This window comes from Strongylocentrotus purpuratus, unplaced genomic scaffold, assembly GCF_000002235.5.
Source record: "Strongylocentrotus purpuratus isolate Spur 01 unplaced genomic scaffold, Spur_5.0 spur5_scaffold_7, whole genome shotgun sequence".
Lineage (NCBI taxonomy): Eukaryota > Metazoa > Echinodermata > Echinoidea > Camarodonta > Strongylocentrotidae > Strongylocentrotus > Strongylocentrotus purpuratus.
In genome coordinates, this window is record NW_022145613.1 from 29,596,470 (window position 1) to 29,618,522 (window position 22,053).

The 22,053-nt window shown below is 37.2% G+C and overlaps 1 protein-coding gene across 1 annotated transcript; it reads right to left on the reverse strand.

Moving 5' to 3' along the window:
• Positions 1 to 14,274: 14,274 nt before the first annotated feature.
• On the reverse strand, positions 14,275 to 19,073 carry LOC576574 (frizzled-1). Its single transcript, XM_003724513.3, has one exon. The coding sequence runs from the start codon at positions 18,581 to 18,583 to the stop codon at positions 16,892 to 16,894; it is 1,692 nt and encodes a 563-aa protein (XP_003724561.1). The 5' UTR covers positions 18,584 to 19,073; the 3' UTR covers positions 14,275 to 16,891.
• Between the last annotated feature and the right edge of the window lie 2,980 nt (positions 19,074 to 22,053).

Genomic DNA, 22,053 nt, shown 5'->3' on the forward strand with positions numbered 1-22,053 from the left:
AGAAAAAAATGAAATCCGATTTAAACTTGAATGGAAGATCTTCCCAGCCTTCTCGTAAACAATCTGATCAACAACAATAATCAAACCATGTATAGATGTATACAACAACATGCTGATGGTGGAAAGAGTGCGAGATGAGAAAGATGCAGGTAGTTTGGGGAAAAAGTGTCAAAATTCTAAGAAGAATCATAATGATAAAGATTATTACAACGATAACAATGCTCAATGTATCAGATGGTTTTCGTCGTCAGTTGCTTTTCAGTAACCAATCTTCACTTTCAAGACAAATATTTGATTTTAAAATCTGTATTATTATTAAGTATAGATGATTTAATAGGTTTCGAAAATTGATAATAAACATAAAAATGTCTGATTTGAAAAAGAGACGATATGGTGTAGGCTACAGAACTCTTTATTGTTAGCTATGTAGAATTCTAGGATTTCAAGGAAATCTAACGATTTTTAAAAGCATATTCATATATAAAAGGTTTGTTTTACAGATAGGCCTATTCAATAAAAACGCAAAATCTGGTTTTAAAAACAACATTCTATGATTGGAATCCGATGATATCAAGATAATTTATTGATTCTATAAACTATTCAATTCAATTCAATTTAATAGTCATTAATTTCCTATACACAAAAACGAAATGAACATACAAATTATCACGTTTACAACTAAAGGTGGATTGTTCAATATTTCAATTCGTGGTAAGGTTTATTTTTTTAAGTATTAAACAAAAATACATGTCTGGTTTCAAAAGCTTTTGTGCCAAACTAACGAATGCAAACCATCACACATAGGTGGCCCTTTAACCATATCAAAAGAAGTAATAATGTGTCAATGTGTGGAGTGCGTTGATGAATTTACATGTCACAAGAATGAACCCAAGATAGATTTGTTGGTCGTGCTTGGTCTAAGTTCTTAAGTTCCAGTCCAGAGAACACGTCAGGACCAATTTGTGTCTGTTTGGTCCCTGATTGGAGGCGATGTGTAACGCAGCCCGCCTGGCTTGATGTCTTTTTGATCGGGCTGGAACAGTCCCACGCTATTATACTGAGCTGTCTTCTGAATTTGCTTGGGGAGGGGTGGGATGGGGAGAAGGAGGGAAAATGAGAGGGGTAGAGAAGGGGAAGAGAGAGAGAGAGAGAGAGAGTGAGAGAGAGAGAGGGAGAGAGAGGGAGAGAGAGGGAGAGAGAAATAGAGAGAGAAGGAGAGGGAGAGAGAGGGGAGATAGGGAGGAGAGTTAAAAAAATAAAAAGTATACAAATTATAATAATAATGATGATGATAACAATAGCAAGTTATAAAGCACCTTCAAATGAGAGAGAGAGAGAGAGAGAGAGAGAGAGAGAGAGAGAGAGAGAGAGAGAGAGAGAGAGAGAGAGAGAAAGAGAGAGAGAGAGAGAGAGAGAGAGAGAGAAAGAAAGAAAGAATGGGAGACAGGAAAACAACATGAATGTGTATAGCGGAATTGGGTGATGGATGAAAGTCTTTAAATTGTTTCATTTTATAATATAAAAGAAGATATATAACCAAATAAAAAAGAAGGAAGGAGGAACAACATAAATTCAAAAAGGAAGAAACAGAATATGGAAAGAAAATGATACAGTCTATATTCAGGAAGCGGAGACCGTAGTTCTTTTGTGTCTCAAATTGAAAAATGATAGCCCTATATGTCTTTGTAACAAAGGAATGTATAATCGGGCGACAAAGGGAAATAGAGTGAATATGAAAAATGATTTGATTTGAAATACCGAGATATCGACGGGGGGGGGGGGGGGAGATAAAGAGAGAGAGAGAGAGAGAGAGAGAGAGGGGGGGGGGGGAGATTGATGGGAGGAGTGAGACGGAGAGGAAAGAAAGAAGGAAATTGAGAGGCAGACAGGGACAGAGATAAATTGTAGGCAGATGAAGGATAGATGTTTCCTAAACAGTCCCACGCTATTTATTTTCATGTTTGTATAATGGAGGGTATCAGGCAGTCGCCAACGAGTTCCACATCTGCCTACGATGATATGAAACCCATATGAGAAGGGTATAGTGGTACCAAAATGCATTGACGGTTGTAAAGGGGAACCAGGGGCACGTACCCCCCCCCCATTCCCTTCCCCCGGATAAGAAGGGAAAAGGGAGGAAGAAAATTCATCATTGGCTTATATATATATATATACATTTATTTGCTTACAATATATTTTATCACCTGACGAAGTGTTGCAGCGGCGCACGAAACGTCGTGATCTTTTAGATCCCTTGTTGACCATACATTGCGAGACAAACGAATATCACTAGAGATAATTTTTTTCCGATTTATTTGCCTGTTTGTTACTAGATAAATTGACGGATATGCGACCCCCCTTCTATTCCAGAGAATCCTGGCTCCGCCACTGAAAAGGGACCCTCTTTCTCGCCATCTCAAGCATTGCCAAGGGCTGGGGACAGACAAGGGCCGAGTGACGGCCGTGGGTGACATTTGAATTACAATTAATTAAATGAAATCAATAACTATATGGTTCGAGTGACTGTCATTACTCGCCCCAATATGTCTGTCTCGCATATACACTGGTAAATGTCTGATTGATGTATGTGTATGAATTAGCCATGTAATATATATAAGTCTATGATATACTCTGCCATCCATAAATCGATGTATAAATGCAGGCATATCTGTTATTTGTCATGTATATTGGATTATATTATATTTGGGAGCCGATGAGGTTGCACGTCGCATTTAGCATGTCAAGTCAAATTGAAAGATTGCTTTGTGGGGCTGTAACATTGTGGCGCTGTATCACAAAATCAGTGAACTGAATTAATAGCAATGTTGTGAGACCATTTAATCAATTGTTTTTAAAGAGCATGTTCGTGGATAACGTATTTCTTTCTTTTTTCTTCATCAGGCTCGGTATTTTACTTGAATATCTCAAAGTATAAACCATTCTTGTTTGCTTACTAACAAATATTTATGCTTTCTTAGCAGTCAGGTAAAATAACCACCACTACCATTCTTACATGCTATATACATGTACTTCTCTTTTCATTAGATTGCTGAACAAAGGAAAACAAAAATGAAAAGCAAAAAGGCCGTTTTTTTTCTTCTACCATTAACATAATTTTGTGGAAATAGTTTAGTTGTGTTCTCTCTGAGTTATATCGTATTTATATGCCCACTCACCGTAATTAGTTAAGCCTACATATGCGTTAAAACATTTAGGCATATAATTATAGCTAGTAGGCCTACCCTTTGCTTTATTTACATGATGTTGATAATCACCTTGCTCGAGTATCATATATGCATGTCATTTTTTGCTTGTTGTTATCCCAAGTAGACCAACCTCAAATTATTCAATAGGTTAAAAACTCAATCAAAATGCAATGCATGATTGTCGAATTATGTTTTTTTTTATGTAAAGCATTGAAATGGAAACACAAAAGAGGAATGCCGTATAATGGTTTTCCAATCTCGTGTAGCCGTTCTTATTTTATGGGCCATTTGATATGTTGTTGCGAAATCGAGCAGTGTATAATATTCACATGAATGAGTAAGCAATTTATCATTGGAGGGGGGGGGGGGGGTGTAAGAGGCATAACGCAGTCTAAACGTGAAACGAAATTTCAGATCCATCGCCCCGGCTCGATCCTGCACGTCTTGCCTGATTCATATCAGTCAATTCCTTGTCACAACAGACGAGAGAAGGGAGATGGGGTTCGCCCGTCTCTCCCGGCATAAATTATGCTCGAGTTATGGATTTTAATATTGGACGGGAGATAGATAGCGGGTTGAGCGGTGATTGTATAGTCCGATATGCCTTGCGTGTCAGAGTCTGTTCCGATTTGGAGGTTGTGGGATGCTTGATGTAGGGAGTTATGCAGAGGAAAGATATAGTATAGGAAAGACGTGAACTAGTTCAAGGATATCTCCAGTAATAAATTAAGCCGTTATTTAATTACACATCTCTTCCAAATGAGGTATACAAGGCTATCTTTCAATATAGGCCTATATGATGCTGTGAATAATAAATAACAGTAAACCATTTGTTGTCGTGTGTGTCATTATGGATGTCGTGGCTTTTTATTTGCTAGTATTTCATTTTCATTCAATATAAACAACTCTTCCGCCTCCTCCAATACCCCCATGATCATTATTATCCCCTTTATTATTACCACTGACATCACTATCATCACATCGTCACCATCATTATTACCATCATAATCATCATCATTATCATCATCATCATCATCATCATCACATGCGTCGCAGCCGTCGTCATCATCATCATCATAATTACGTTCAATAACTTTACAATGTTGTTTTCGTCCCTCCTTCTTCAAAGTGTTTCGATTTGAAAAAAGAAATCATCGCCTCAGAGCTCCCGAAGTTATCCTAAAACAAAAAGGAATTGGATACAATGCCACATCAATTAATGGAGAGGAGACAAGGCTATATCACGACCACGACTATGGTCTGGAACATTAATTATCATAATGCAATCTAAAGATAGGTTCTGGCACATGCATGCACTATCGCTATAATTTCATATTTGTACTTGTGAGAGTCTACTATACGTATTTCCCATCTCACTGCCACTATCCCCGTCTCAAAATGCCGTTCTTCAGATGAAGTAAAAAAAAAAATGTTTTCAAGACAAATATAGTAGAATGAATAATTTTCACTTCAAATCACTGAAAGTACCTGATATAAACAATCGCTTCTTCAATAATTTCACTGTTTATTTCCACCCTGAAATCAAAATTTTGAAATATATCAACCGTAAATCATTCTAGCTCGAATATTTTTACAGCATATTCGATCAACAATGTTATATCAATAACAACATAGTATCGGTATTATTTAACAGTTTGTCGTCACCACAGTCGTCAACCATTTTTGTTTATTTCGCAGGCCTGCATCCGACATCATCATGATGTATTCATCCAGACTTTCATCCACATCATAATCAGCATAACCGTGTATCATCATCATAAGTCCACATAATAATACTAATCATCATCATTATTATCAACAGCAACATCAACGACAATTCGTCATCACCACGACCATCATCATTAGTCCACATAACATTAATCATCATAATCATCATCAACAACATCATCATCATCATCATCATCATCATCATCATCAATATCATCATCAACAACAAAATCATCACCATCAACATCATCATAAACATCAATATTATCACCATCACCATCATCATCATCATCTTCATGACGACCAGCATCCTTATCGCAATATTAGCTCTTTTAAATCAAAAGAATTAATAACGCAGACGACAATTCTTTATATTTGTCATCTTTACTTTCCATAATTCCATCTCCTTACAAATATGATATATCAATAAGAAAAACATACACATACAATGTTTTGTATTTTTCTAACTAGAAAATTGTAGGAGGAAGAAAATCCTTCTTTGTAGACTATTTGAAAGCGTTTAACATTAAATATTCTGCACTCTCGCCACCACATCGCCCGTTTGAGTCCAGGGTATCGCTATTCCATAATTAATGCGTGAAGGTGGCTTGAAATGAACATTATTCTGCAATAGCACTTCACGCTGTACCGGGGAAGGCGCCAATAAAACACACACAATTACTGTCTGCGTACGAGGAATTATGCTAATACACGAACATAGTGCTTGGAAAAGCACCCTTCTGTAGACGCATAATGCAGGGTGCTTGTATATACAGTACATGTAAGCTGGTTTGTGGAGAGATTCGACGAGCAAGTTCTCGTATAGGAGATGAAGATGAATTTTTTAAAGGTGCACGACATTCTCAAATTGATTTTTGCGCCTTGAAAGGGCTTTAATTTTGAAGGTGAAAACGAAGATACAAATATTTATCAAATGAAGATCTTAATTATTCCGTAGATTGATATATTTATTGATGGATTGATTGCCATCAGTGCACCCATTCCAGTCCGACAGGCCTGTTCCTTTTTACAATTACAGGTCCCAGTGGGGATTTTTTTTCAGATTTGCTAAACTTTTATATTGTGATTTTTTAATGTATTTTATTGTTTTCTTTTTGTCAACAAATGTGTTTTTATTTTGACTTTAAGAATGTTGTATTAATTTTTATTCTTTATCAGGGCTCATTTTTATGAACATAAAGCCACTGCCCACATTTTTCTTCTTATAAAGTTTTGCAGAGGTAAATCGCCCATCGCTCCAGTGTTTTTCTTTCGATGCATAGAACTAACAACAAGGATATCATAAAGAGTTAACGATCAATAACAAATAATAATTGAATAAAGATATAATGTCTGTTGTAGGCCTACTCCAGTAAGTCAAGTTCATTTCTCTATAGAAACGAGTCCTTTAATACCCTTATCGGCATCAACCCTCTCCATGGCTCAGTTTATTCCACTTAAAACAAACATTTGCCTGATTTATAGACAAAGAAGTAGCTCCGAAGAAGATAATACTGACAAACAGACCATCAGGGCCACATAGCGCTTTATTGAAGCGTCTCTCGCCCTCACCTATAAACCTGTAGTTACTGCTCGCCTTACCTATAGAGATGGACCTCCTTGTTCTCTTTGTACACATTTTAAAGCGCGACTCTGAGACGAAGATGATGGATTTTTAAATATATTTTTCGTAGATATTGATATGTTGGTGAAGATTGTTTTGTGATCATTGGATACCGATGAACTATAAAAAGAAAATAATCAGACTTTGTATAATGTAATTTTTTTGAAACTTTTCATTTCGGAACGAAAACAATTATGTCGCCCATTTCATATTTTTTACCCCTACACAACAAAGGAAATGATTAGGAAGAAAATAAAGTGACGAATTATTCTGTTTTGTATGTATATAGCCCTCTATTTTTTATGTTATTTTGAGTCAGCTCAAAAACGGAACTTAAATTTGGATTTGAAACGGTATGAAAATATCAGAATATTATTTCATTTCTAATACGGAATATCCAAAAAGAGGTTATAGTACGGTGCCAAAAGAAGCTAATAAAACGATCAATTCGAATAAGCTATTTGTTACCGAAACCTTGTCACAAAAGTCGAAAACAAATAGACATTGTAGGCCTACAGTAGACACTTTAGTGTGGCTATACATGTATAAGGAAGTCTTTGGACTTTGGAATTAAGATTGGAATTGATGCCGTTTTTCTTTTTTCGTCTGTTTGTAAATATTGGGGTATTGCTGCGACACGGAGGTTACATTATACATGTGTAGTTCTGTGTAAATAATACGTGTTCTTGAATTTAGGATACCACTAAGGTGTCATGGTATGTTGTTGTATAGGTAAGGGGGATATGTCTGATGTTGTGGCCGGATGCAGTGGACTAGTCACTGACATTGAATTCTAGGTGTAGCACAAAAACTAATCTCGCCCCCTGAAACTAACACCAGAAAATTAAAACAAATAGAATTAAAACATTTCCCATTCCCGTTATTAAAAAAAAATGTTATGTGTATCCTTGATAGCACGAAGGGCATATTGCACTTAGGCGAGAAACCGCATTGATGTTTGATCAAATCATGTTAAGGTCATAATCCTGTTTTCCCTTTCAAATAAACAAATAGACACGAAACATCTCATGGGACTCTGAATTCTGTGTTTGATTGATGGATTTATTGAATTCATTGTATTTGTTCCTTCTATTTTTGGATTTATATGTTTACATTTTTCTAATCGTTTTTGAGAGCAGTTGTCAGTATGCCTATACCCAACTGACAACGCGCTGTAGAATAAACCTTTGTCATTAGCATTATCTTACCATCATCTGCACCAACATCATCACCATCGTCGTCTTCCGCCATCTGTTATCATCGTCTCAGTCGTCATTTGCTCATAATCATCAATGAAGTTTATTAAATTCTCCATTACGCCTTTGCCATCATCATGACCACTTTCATACTCGTTTTTATCATCAAATTACCACAAATGCCATCATCATCATAGTTTTTCTCAAGATCATCAAAATCATAGTCACCGCCATCATGATCGACACCATCACCACTACTACCAGTTCCACCACCACCCAACATCATCACCACCATCATTATCACCACCACCTCTATTACCATCACTACCACCATCGCCACCACCTCCACGATCACCACCACCATCGTCACAACAGCCACCATCACCACCAGGTTACAATACACGTGAACATGTTCACGTCTTCATGTGATGTAAGCCTACGTAGACCAAGCGATATACATTCTACAGCGCTAGGTCCAGGGTCTCGTCATGTCTAGTAAGTAGGTCCATGGTCTCACTCTCATCCATCACTGTGTAGTTCATGTCAAGCCCTATCTCCAAGCCCGGCATTCTCCCCCTATAACCTCTCACCTCGTGCACACAGCATTACCCTATCTCCAAATCGGTATGTAGCGTTTTTTTACGACACCCGACTAAACTTCTATTTCCACCCATGACTCCCAAGCACTCTCGTGAAATACGACATAAGGGCACCTCTGACAGGCAAAGGTAAATGCCATAAACCATGAGCGACACCAACAAAAACATATCCATTTATCTCCAGAAATATTTCAAGGTTCTCGTTTCTTTGTTGAACGGTCCATTACATTGTGTGTGTGTGTGTATTGGGTTTTTACAGACGTGTATCAATCAGATATGATTATTTACGTCTGGGACCGACCTTTAAACGTCACCATCCGAAAGACGTGACTCAGTTTCGAACCTGCGTCCTCGGCTGAATCAGTTTGTAACTTCCACTTTTTAGCTGGATTACAGGCGCACGCCACAACGCCTAGTTATTGTTCGCATAGCGTTTAGCCTTTCGTAGTAACTGTTGCTATACTTATTACATTCATTTCACATGTATGGGGCTGGCAGGAAGGTTGGGCCTTTCTTATTTTTTGCTGCAGTTGCTTCCCAAAGAAAAATAATAAAATTTGTTTTCTTCTTCAGAAATTCAATCCATGCCAGTGCGCAGGGCATTTCATTTTTCTTTCAACCAACTAAAAATGTACATGTATTCAAATATTTGAGTCCAGATTCAAGTTTCTGTAATAATTCTATTAAACAAAATCTTGGCTATTGGGATAATGCCCTTATGGTTTTGATCTGCCAGCATATCTGGGTTAATATGCAGTCATATCATCGCTTCTCTGATTACGAAAATCAACACTTCAGTCCTCAATTACACCCTAAAACACATTGAGCATACAAGAACAAAGGGCACGTTCTTGATTGATGTGTAGATAATATGATCCTCGTCCCACCATCATCAGCAAAAAAAAGAAAAAAATGAGGGAAGGAGAGAGATTGGAAATTAAGCAATATAGCCTGTCCAACGGTATTTAGACTTTGTCCCATGTACACCCAAGAAGTTACTAGCCACACCGAGCCTCCCAATATCTCAAGGGCTCTTGAAAATGTAGAGTGCATATCAATGTACATATACACGTAATTCCAACCATTATTCTGATATTGTATGCAAGTGTATAGTGGCTTTCTCGTGACTTTGTGTGATATGTAAAGTGTAAGTTCATTATGCAGGACATCTCTGAGGATTCAAGCTGAAAGCTATTGCATGTACCTGTACATGATGACAAAATGAAATTACTTGCTTTCTTTTTGTGGTTTAGTGGCGAAATCCTGGTAAATAAATTGCTGGTATACAAAAGGAAATAAAAGGAATTACTTCTTATTACACTGTTGAAGTCCAAAATGTTAAGAATTTGATCTCTAGAATCATTCAATTTGGTCAAAAAATCAGAGTTAAATGGAATACCAAAATCAAATTTCAACATTCAGGTTGGTTATTTTCTCTGTCAATTCTATGAAAACAAGCTTTTAGGAATCAAAGTTTACTAACTAAAAGTTTGACACCAATATAACCCTCCCCCCTTCCATTTTTTTCTTTATTTATTTATAAATTAATGACAATCACAGGAGCTGGCTATGTTTCACACAGGCAACATTCACGATGCTGGCACCGGGGAAGTTAATTTCATTAATAGAGAAGCAGAAATTCATCAGACAGCTTAATGACCTTCGATGAGGGAACGGGCACATCTTCCCAGCAGACACTTTGACGCTCTTATATCATTAACTACTACAGTCTGTCTCTAGGACCATGTTCAGTCCATAACTCATATCACTGTAATAGGACTGTGGGGAAAAGTCACATAGTTATGTGTATTTATTATACTCTTGATGCAAGTAGTATTTCAAAATATTTAAGATAGATAGTTCAGATACACGTATGTAATTGCACCATTTGTTAGTGCCAATTCAATTCTCGCTACCCTAAATAGGTACGAAAATCTCGAAATTCGCGAGACGAGGTAATTTTCACTCTCTCGGGTCGTCACTACAACTTCCGGTATAGAGTCCCATCCCGCTGGAGCTAGCGCCTGTGTTCGCTGTGCAGAGTTTTCACGCACGCTAAAATCGATGCCAATCAGTGTAATTTGTAAAGATTATAATATGCAATGGAAAGCTTCGGGCAGAATTAGTGACTTTAGCACAAAAGGCCGTTAAACTCTACCGTGAAAGAGAGGGTTGTGATCACGAACGCCTGCACAGGAAGCTGTAATGTCGAAAAGCTATCCCATAATGCAATGCGCGTTTTCAGGATTTTCCCCGGATCTCGGCAGAATCGCTATTTGGGGTAGCGAGAATTCTAGTCTGCTTAAAAAGCTGATACTATTGGAGTAAGAATAAAAGAGTGTGTGTGTAAAGAGTGTAAAGAGAGAGAGAGAGAGAGAGAGAGAGAGATTTTAAAGAAAGAAATAAAGGAAGGTAGAAAGAAAGAAGAAGAGAATGAAACAAGATGAACTAGAAGATGAAAATTTTATGAATGTAGGGGTGGAGATAAATATTTGAGTACATGTAGTACTATCCATGTGAGCCTACAAGCCTTTTTGTGTCCATTTTAAACGTAAAATATACATATCAGTTGAAAATCTGGCAATAACTACAATTGATTAGTTTAAAAAGGGGAAACCTATCAAAAAATATTTGGACAGATATGACAGGAGCTAATTCCATTGTGAATTATGACCAAACACAATTCAACATCTGCTATTTAGAAAACTAGAATACAGTGTAATACACCATTACCTTTGCATTAAACTGAATACAATATCTGCTCATTAGATATCTAGAATAAAGCTTTTTTTAACAGTACATTCACAAATTGCTTGTGCATCCTACGGGGGACTAATTATTTAGCAATCTCCGAGCGAAATTGAATGTGATTTCTATCTCTGGGAGCGGTGAGTCATGCTTATTGGAAACCCAACTCCTCCTGAAAAATGACTCTGAGCTGCTGCCTCTGACTCATAGCAGCGCCATGCCCAAGCAGCAGCCACTGGGGCTGATGATGAAAAGGGGTGTAGGAGTTTACACAGTGGTGGTATAGGGGACATAGGATGACTATGTGTCTTGTGAAGGCCAAGGTTTCAGCCAGGACAACATCTCTCAGAGGCTCAGACGATGTCCAAGGTGGTTTAGGAGACGATCAATCGCGACACGACGGAATGCTGGATGTTATTGTTGAGTATGGCCACTGACGGGAGTCAAGGGACAAAGGAATAAATGTTTGCATGGTGAGGATGAGTAATGGCATAGGTCTGCATGTCTGGAAGGAAGCACAATGCAATTTTTGTCTTCCAAGTTCTTGACACAAAGAAATCCAGTGGCCCAACATACTGTTTGCCTGCACTAAACATCACCACGATACTTCGACGGTATCAAATAACATTTCTCTCAATTTCATAGGATATAAGCTTACCTCGCTCTCAATTTTATCAAGTAAATGAAGACAAGTACCAGCATGGATTGATTACTGAATAGTGATTATAAATGTACCAGCATAAATATACTGTGTCATTTTTCATACTTGAACTGGAATTGAGTAGCACCTTTTAAATGCTTCAAATCCACTTTGGTTTCAGGTGAATTAGGTGCCTTACAAATCCTATCTTATAAAATTAAGTGTTTTTTTTAAAGTACCTATTTAGAAATTGAGTTAAATAAACCTCATAATGCTAAAAGAAATTGTGACCTCTTTTTCAATCGAATCTGTCTGCATAATACATGTGTGTTTGCGTTAATTGTGTATGATATCATTGGTACTTACATGTAGTGAATTATATATGTTTTTATAAACTATAAAAGGAACTACACTTAAAAATCTAATGATACCTTTTGATGATTTGAAACAAAATCTAAAAGCAGGGAGGTGAGACTTTAACTCACATGCCCTGCTAAAAGTCTCTTTTGATTGATGTACATGTATTTACTTGAAGAAATTCTCACTGATAAGATAGATCTACCGGGGTACAAGTGAATTGGCAACATTAATGCTACATGTACTAGTACAATCACTGACACAATACAATTATTTATACTACAACGCAAGTTCTGGCCTCTGGGAAATAGTTTTTTCCCTTTTTCTCTTAGGCCCAAATATTTCCCGCTCTGTTCCTAAAAAGCTTACATCTACTACATGCAGCATACGATGTAGCATAAAATTATATTACCTTGCACAAAGACTGCAATACAATTATCTTCATTCTTGATTGTAATTACCATACAGCCAAGCAAACTAGCAAAGTCCTGTCATTATATTTTAAGTACATTGTACTTGTGCAAACAAGCAGCCCAATGTGCTAGTACAGTGCAACTTGAGCTTAGATTTTCAACAATGATGTTATGGCCAGTGCTATGTACTGTAAAACGAAGAAGTAACCATTTGAATGGGATCCTTCCATTCTTAATCTACCTCAAAACGCTTCAATGGATTGCTATTGTGTGCCAGTGATTCAACTTGCAGCCATGCATGCTCTTAACTAAGCACGCTGGTCCTTTTTTTTCTAAGCGTAAAAGAGAGAGAGAGAATGAATTGTGCCAAGGAGGGGAAGAAAGGAGAGAAAGAGACCACAGAACAAAGTGCCTTAAATACATACATAATTGAATGGGCTCCGTTAGCCGTGTGTTTATTCAAGCCCTACTCTAGTAATTTAGAAAAACACGGTAGTCCTACTGGGACAAACAAATACCAAGAGCGGCCCGAGAAACTTTTGAGAACCTTGGAGCAGAAGGGAGACCGAAGAAAGAAAAATGCAGAACACATCTATCGCAGTAACCATGAAATTTGGTGACAAAATACACACACTTGCCGCTTTGATAACCGTTTATGAAATGCAAACGGGAAGAAAAATGGTGGACGGTCTTTTCATGGCTGGCAAACCTCAATTTAAATTGACTTTGGTAGCTAGGTACATGCACACAATTAACATACAGAACTCTATTTCACGTAGTAGGGCTACATGTGTACACTAAACCATGCAGTGCATGCCTTTGTTGTACGTGTACTTGCATTAGGATAGCCCAAGGACAAAAAAGCTGAAGCAATTCCATGTGAATTTCAGCGAGCGATTCCAGCGATTCACTCGACACCCTGCCCCTACTTGTGACCGCTTTCCTTTCATCCCATCTCCCTCCCGTGGAGAAATTCAAGACCGGTTAGCATATGGTAGGCCACTTGGGGAATTTACAGGTCAAATCCAAACTGCTTTTATACCAGTTTCACCCCTGTTTGGGTCAACAGAGTAGTGGCACCAGTCTGATGTTATGGGAATAATGGGAAATTGTGTTTTCTTCCCAGAGAGACCGTCGATTCCATGAATTGTTTTCTATTACTATTCCATACACACATATTATAAATAATAAAGATTTTGTGTAAAAGTAGAGTAGCAATGGAAAGCTATATACATGTACAGTGTACATACCGGTATGTAATATATAGGCCTAACCAGCCTACATGTATAATACATTTGTGTATTACTTGGTAGTAGGCTTATAATTTCATAGATTATAGTCAGCAATAAGCTTTAAAAATGGCTGGTTTAGAATCATGTAAACATATTTCAGCTTAATCCAAAGGCTTGTATCTTTCTTTGTTAAATAAGAAAAATAATGTTCATATCACACTGGTTCAAATCATACACACTCTGAATATCTACCCTTTACGCGTAACTAATTATGCAGAGCTCAATACTATCAAAGCTTCGATTCACCAAGCTTTATGGGGAAAAAAAATCATTCCAGAGAGTGAAGACCCTTATATTTTGTAAATGGAAACTGTAACAGGTCCTGAAAAGGCCCTCTTAAATGACATCCATATAAAGGAGTTAGTATGGAGCTCCGCATAACAAAATTAAATCCTAAAAGGCTAATAAGCCATGTACAGATTAATATACATGTAACAAACAAAACAAAGGTCACCATTGACAAATCCAGGATTTAAATACAAGAAATGTTTGCGTTTTTAATTTCACATATCTTTCTATTCCTTTTTAACATCAACAACCTTAATAATAAAGAAAAAAATCTTCCAGTTTTCCACAGAATTGATACACATGTAGAACATATCGGCTTTCTAAAGAGCGATTCGGTCACATAACACTGAATCTTGTACAAATTGGACTACAAATGGCGCTTGTACAATTCTTGACATAATTAATCTGCCGTTGTACTAGAAACCAATACAAAAATATGCAAAGAGAATGCATAGTGCAGTGGAATACAAGGGAACATACACACATGAGAAATGTGGATGGTGAATTAAACTGTAATTTGCCCATAAAATTAAAACTGGCTCCATTTGTAAAATTTCACGCATGGTAAGTGAAGAGTAACTTCTAACAATTTGCAACAAGTTTGAACTAAAGATCTAACAGATTAAATACACAGCGTAATAAACACCTTCTGATAGCGGGTCATATCAATTTATGATCAGTTAAATCAGATCAAAACTGCAGCCAACTCTATCTGTACTAAATTATGTACTTAGTTATAATCCATGATTATCAATAGTTCTATTTAGTAACATATAACCCAAAAGCACCATACATGTAGGAATAATTAGCCTGCATGGAAACTCAAACAAAACTATAAGAAAAAATTTGCAGTGGAAAATCCTTGAATTTAAGTTATGACAGTCCACACATAACTTGTACATGTATGTTCAAACCGTATCACCACAAACTACAGAGTTTGGGTGTAGGGTTCCTTTTTCTGATTGGTAATACATTAAAATAACATGTAAATTCTGAAGTTGAATAGATCTCAATCACTGATTTAACTGCTTAGTGCTTGCAAATAAAGAATATGAACCAATTTGAGAAATGAGATGTCATCAACCAAGCTAAAGACATAAAAAGTGAAATACATATGGATTTTGTGAAAAAATTTCGAAATTTTAAAAACATGTTTGCTCAATAATCACCCAACAATAAGCCAAAAGATCAAATATGTATATGAAAGCTATGATAACAGTTTTGAAACTTCCTGTGGAACTCCTAACAAAAGGGCAGAAGCCCCAACAACAAGAATAATTAATGAGACACTGAAAAACCTACATTTTCTTGCATTGAAGACAAAACAGTGCATGCCTGTAATTAATTGTAGCTTGTGATTAGAACTGTAAAAAGAAGGAAACTCTGGGAAACTGATTGAATTAACCTTACAGGCCTAAATATATGTGCCATCATATAAAAAATGATGTTGGTAGTGAAATATGAATACATAATATCTTCTTTTATTCCATACGGTTGGCAGTAAATCATTTTCAATTTGGTGACAGTTTATGAAAGAATTGAAAGCAAAGATTGTCAATAATGTCCAACACCACAGAATGCCAGAGACAAACGATATTGAAGAAAAAAAATTATGTTGAATTATATGTTAATTCAATGGATCTTAAATGACCATCCATTGATATTCCTTTCAAACCCATGGAAATAGCACACCATACTCAAAGTTACTGCAGTATCAAAACTTTGGAAACAAATTGTACTTTATTTCATGTTCGAAAAAAAAAAGGAACCAGAATATTCATAGAACCATATCCCCCACCGTGATTCAGCCATTATGTAATCTTGACAATGCTCTAATTGCACTGAATTATTTAGAACCATAGTAAAATGATGTGCTTCTTGAAGCATTGTCGTGTCACTGAAACAACACGAGTTATGTACTTCAAACTAGTAGTTACTGTTAATCTTGGTGGAATTTTTCACTACGTCAACTTACTAACCATAAGATGTATTATTTTTTCACTACATTGGACATAATAACCATCATGCAATTCTACAGCTTTCCTACAACATTTATATCAAATTATCAACACATCAACTCTGTGATAAAGTTGAAGATTTATTTCAAAGTGTACATTTCTAGCATAGTTTGTTTACATTTTTCTGTTAGCTGTACATTTTTTTTACATAAATTGTTTATTTACAAAGGCATATCAAGATACATGTACAGTTTATGAAACAATAATACTTTGTAAGCAGATTACATGTACACAAAAATTGGCAACACCTGACGCTACGCTCGTAATAACAAAAATTGTACAACTACAGAGCATGTAGTGATCATAAAGTTTGCACATTGACAGCTCTATAAAATCCTCTACATTTTGTCAGAATCTGTAGGTTAGAATGAGTGACAACCCCCCCCCTAAAAAAAAAAAAAAAAAAAAAAAAAAATGTCATCAAGTTATTGATAAGAAAATGCTTGTTGCTATTTTCTTGCTTTCAATTTGAAAAAAAAACAGAACCAAAACCTAAAACTGAAAATGGCAAACAATTATTTCAGATTCTCAGAGAGTTTGAATAAAAAAGAAAAATTTCCCAAAAGAAATGATGTATCCTCTTGGCATCAAGGGATTAGTCTTACTAGGACATTAAATAAGAAATTTATGTAAAGATGTCTCAAGGAGTTATGTATGAAACTCACTTTATCCTTTAGGAGATTCATCACTTTCCATATTAGTTTTCCATGTCAAAGGTCACATATATTGTTTTTTACAAGTCCATACAAATTGTCAGTGCTTGATTCTTCCTCACCCGGAGATCATACATTGGCTGGTGCACCTTTAGGATGTGAGGAAAAATTACAGAGTTTTGAGTAAAACTGGGTCCACGATCTCACGGTTTTAGGTGACCAAACCCAAACACTGCTGGTTATTCCCACAATGAGCATCATCAAATATTTAACAATAAAAACAAGATAGTCTGGACCCGGCAAATTGATAGCTTGTAGCATATCTATAGTGATCCCTTCTGGCAAGTTCTGAGCTTGAGGGCACCCAAAGCTGTAGTGGTGGCAATTTCCTAATAGCCAGGCCACTTCCCAAATTTCCCTATTCGCCTGCTCATAAATGTAACATCCGATGACTATTGTGGCTGGGACGGTGTAAAGCAACGAGAAGATACCAATACGGATCATGAGTTTCTCCAGCTTATCTGTCTTGTTGCCATCGCTTTTCATGAAAGTCCTGATGCGGAACAGCGCGATAAATCCAGCACACAAGAAGAAGCATCCAATAATGAGATACACAAAGAGTGGCGCGAGTATGAATCCACGCAACGCATTCATGTCGCGAATTCCTGTGTAGCAGACTCCGGACAGGGAATCACCGTCGACCTGGCCAGTAGCGAGGACTCCGATGGTCTTCCCTGCTGGAATGGACCAGGCAGCGAAGTGAAAGTACTGGGAGTTGCGCTCTATGGCTTCGTGGCCCCATTTGAGACCAGCAGCCAGGAACCAGGTGAGGCTGAGCAGGACCCACCACAGACACGATGCCATCTGGAAAAAGTAGAGTAACATGAAAAGGATGGTGCACCACTGCTGCTTCGCCCCTTGGACTAGAGTAGATTCCGCGTTAGGATGGTACGGTCTGTTACAGGAAACTTTATCTTGCAGAAAGAACCCTGCGATGAAGACCACCGAGATAACAAAATAGCATCCTGACAGGAAAATGATGGGACGCTCAGGGTAGCGGAATCGGCTGCGGTCGATGAGAAATGTCAGAACGGTGAAGAGCGAGGAGGCAGCACAGACGAACGCCCAGCAACCGACCCAGTATCTTGCAAAGTTCTGCTCTCTTGGTGTGTGGAAGTACATGTTGCAGGGGGCCCCGCAATTCTGGGCCCTCATAAATGTGTAATCCCAATCATGATCCACTGTCAGGTCGAGAGGACAGGTGAACGGAACTTCTTTCGTAACAGTCGCCTCCGTCTGCTTGGTGATATTTGGAGCTTTGGTGGAGGGAATGGTAATGCGTTCGTCGGTGCGATTTCGATCAAAACACAAGCCCCCTTCTGGAAATTGATCGCAGGAAAGACTTGCAGGCCACGAAAAGCCAAATTTGTTCATCAGGCTTTCGCACCCATTCCTGGCGCTCAGGCAAAGCGATTTACACGGGGGCAGTGCCGAATCCAGCACTGTACAAACTGGAGCATACATGGAGCACAGGAAATTCTTCAAATCCTCAGAACACTGTACTTTGACGAGAGGATAGAACTGATGAACCTCTAACCCTGCATCCTCTTGGTGCTGATGGTTCAGAAGATTCGGCATGATCGTCATATTATACGGCATATCCTCGCATAGCGGGATTGTTATGGCTTCGCAGCGCCCGTGTGTTATTCCCTCGTTGTAATCGAACTGTGCATTGGCAGCGCCAAAATGAAAAAGCACCACCATCAATGTCAGTAAAAATCCGACGGCTAGATGCCGATTTTCTCTCACCAACCAACCCATCTTCTAACCGTATATCTTCTGCGGTATTCCAATAATACAGATCTCCTTTAACAAGGGTAGAAAGTCAGCTAAATGGTAAAAATATCGAGCCTCAAACACGAAGTATATTCCGAAGTCGACGATCAGGCATCAGCTTGGTACTACAAAATTACCACACCAGCCAAGCCCGTGCATCTTGTGTGTATGAGCGGTGGTGGACGGTGTTCTGCAAGGGGGTCTTGCTCGCTTCGATCTCCACACAGCATACACCATCAGAGGGCAAGTGTATTATGGCTTCAATCGGTGACGTCACAGGGAGGAGCCGTGTTTGGGATCCCAAATTTGCATACGATGCCTAAATTTTCATAAAATGTTGCCGTAACTTCACTCTTAGGACAGTTTAAGCAGTAGAATCAACTTATAATGGTTGAAATGCAATTTTTGACTCAATGATATGATGAGAATAATCCCTACATTGCTAGGGTAAATGGGATCTGCCAAACGTGCCTGTCGCTAATCAATTAGTGCCCGGCCAATGAAAAGGGATGGATTGGTCACGTGACTCGTGCAGACAAAAGGTTTTATAGCAGGTGCATCGTTGTATGTATTGCGTACAAATCGAATGGGGATGAATGAGGTTCTGTTCCTTCTCGGGTCAAATTTGGAGCGAACTCTTTTGAGTTCATAACTTTACCTGCCTGTCTGCTATGGTGCTATTGTCATCAGTTCCACTTCGATAAATCTCATGACAGCTCGGTAATGCCTGTTTACAAACTGATTATCTTTTCATTCATAATGACATTGTCTTGTACAGTCGTTGTGCTCTAATGTCAAGTGATGAATTGTTCCACAAATTATTTACTTTGCATTGTTGTGTTCTATAACTTTTAGTAATTGTAGACCGAAGTTATGCGTATGATACTTGAGTACATGTACGCTAATATGCCTATGGAAAGTTGATGTAAAATTTAATGATCTGAATGTACAAATCAGTTAGCAAACACAACTCCCAGATTTTCAGTTGATTTTAACTGAAGTCGATGACTTTGTGTGAGTTTGGCTGCAAAACATAGATTGTTGGGGTGCATTTAATATGCAAACAAATTATGTTTAATTTAAGAAAGACCAAAATGATACCTACATGTAGGTCTAGCCCAGGGCCATAAATTGTGGAACTTGCATAGCAATAATGATTAAATTTACAGTTTGTGTCAACTTGTCATTCAACAGCTGTGGACTTGAGACCCTGGTTACATTCCATTCTGTTTTTAGAAAATTAAAATTCCAATTTAAGGTCCATCTTTTATTACTAAGAGGACCCCCCCCCTATCCCTAATCAAAGAATAAAAAAGATACAAGTAGATCTAGGCCTAATCTCCCTATTTCTAATTTTAAAGATGTGTAACTGTTTTTGCACCCATCAAAAGTAGGACTAAGATTTTGTTTTTGTTGTTGGGGGGGGGGGGGGGCTTTGTTCTTTTGTCATGTCACAAGATAACTATCAAATAAAAGAAAAAGGAAAAAGTGGATTAAAATAAGATGGATGTTACGGGAAACCCTCAGTCAGTTTTGCAAGGGCTAACATTATAGATTTTAGGACTAAGGACTAAAAGACCCTCCCCCAAAAGACAACAAACAATAAAAATGAACAATGTAGTGTTGACATACGTACACACAGAACGTAAAACTAAAATTAAAGTTATATTAAAAAGTAAAGTAGTGGGTAAACTACTTAAATTTAGATTTGGCTCAGCATAGTAAACCAAATCCATTAACTCACTACATTTTTCAGATTTCATTGGAGATTTAATTTTCCTTCCTTTGTTATTCCTGCATGTATCATTTTTCAAACATCCCTTTAATTGGAACTTTCCAGACCAACTGCTGAACTGAAAACAAAAGTACAAACCAGTTTCTCAGTCTTCCTTCATTAAATTCCTTTGTCTTTCAGTTGCCTTTGGCCTCGGCGTGCATAATTCTAACGTGCCTAACGAGAAACGGAGGTGGCCCTATCAGCCCGTCTCTCAACCCGGACCGCTGTGAGCTCACCCTAGGAAACTCCTGAATGCAGGAAGCAATACTATGCTTCGATTGCTCGAGAGGAAGTTGTACAAATCCATGAACACGATGACACAGAGAGATAAATGAAGACGCACCGAGCCGCAGATCAAAGTTTGATCCCTTATCTGTCTAGACGCATTTCCTCCCTGACTTGCAGGTGATAATTTACATGTAGATTGACATCCATTTCAATTTCATAATTTCATTTTTCCTTCGATTGATGACAATCATTTTTTGTCACGCTTTTTTAATATTTTTTTATTTTTGGTAAATCAATTTCTCAAAACACTTTTTAATCATGAATAGTGTAACAAATTTGACCACATTACATAATAATAAGTTGTGTTTGTATTGCAAAGAAATGATAACTTCATTTACATAATTATTAGCAATATAGCGCACTGGCAGAGAATGAAACAATAATTTAGGCCTGTAATAAGGAGGCAGAGAAACACGATTGACATCAACTTAAATTTTAAAATATTTATATTTTTTTAATATTTCACAGACTAGGATTTCTCTTCTGTTTTACAATAGGTTCAACCACTAGATTTTATTATGATAGAATGGCTATACCCACTTTAGTTTGAAAAGTAGGTCATGAAATTAGCAAACCTATTTACATGAGCTTTCACTCTAATTTTGCAGACAGCAAGAGGGCAGCATTTCTTTTAAACATGGGTAATTTTTATTTTTTTAATTTCCATGTACAAAACTGATTGGTCAGACAGTGCATTTCAGAGGAAAATGAAAGATTTTTCTACAAACACCATAATGTTATCTCTGGTGGGTCCCTCCATTTAGAAAGCACATTTTATCAGCCATTTTCCAATGAAAGTTTGAAACCATGTTGGTAGATATGATTTTGTTTTCTTTTTCTCAAATTTCATCTGAATGGATCAACTTTCAGATAATAAGCCACATTTCCTTCTGTCAATGTAATGAAGAAGTATAGATGACAATTATTGGAGATAAAAAAATGAGTATAAATTATTTTGAAAACATCCTTTCAAGAAAACAGCAGGAATGTGTTAGGACAGGCAAAGGAAATTGATAACCAAATCTTACATAGGCCCCCTAATTAAATTAACCAACCAAATTCTTTTAGGTGTTCCAAAGATGAACCATACATCACACCTAAAGGTGTATTGGTTCTGTCTAATTTCCCTAAAATGGTATCAAAATAAAGGAAAATTGTGTGACAGATACTTTTTTTTGGACCATATGATAAATTACAGTCCATGAATGTGATAAGAAACAATCATAGTTATATGATATTTTGATTTGTGAAATTATCAAGTTTTTGAAAGATAAAAAAATGTATTTGCAATACATGTTCTGTAAATAAAAAAATATCATACTTAAAATAGTATATTAGAATATAGAAGTATAGTTTTTTTTAAATCTTAACGTAGTCCATGGTCTATAAA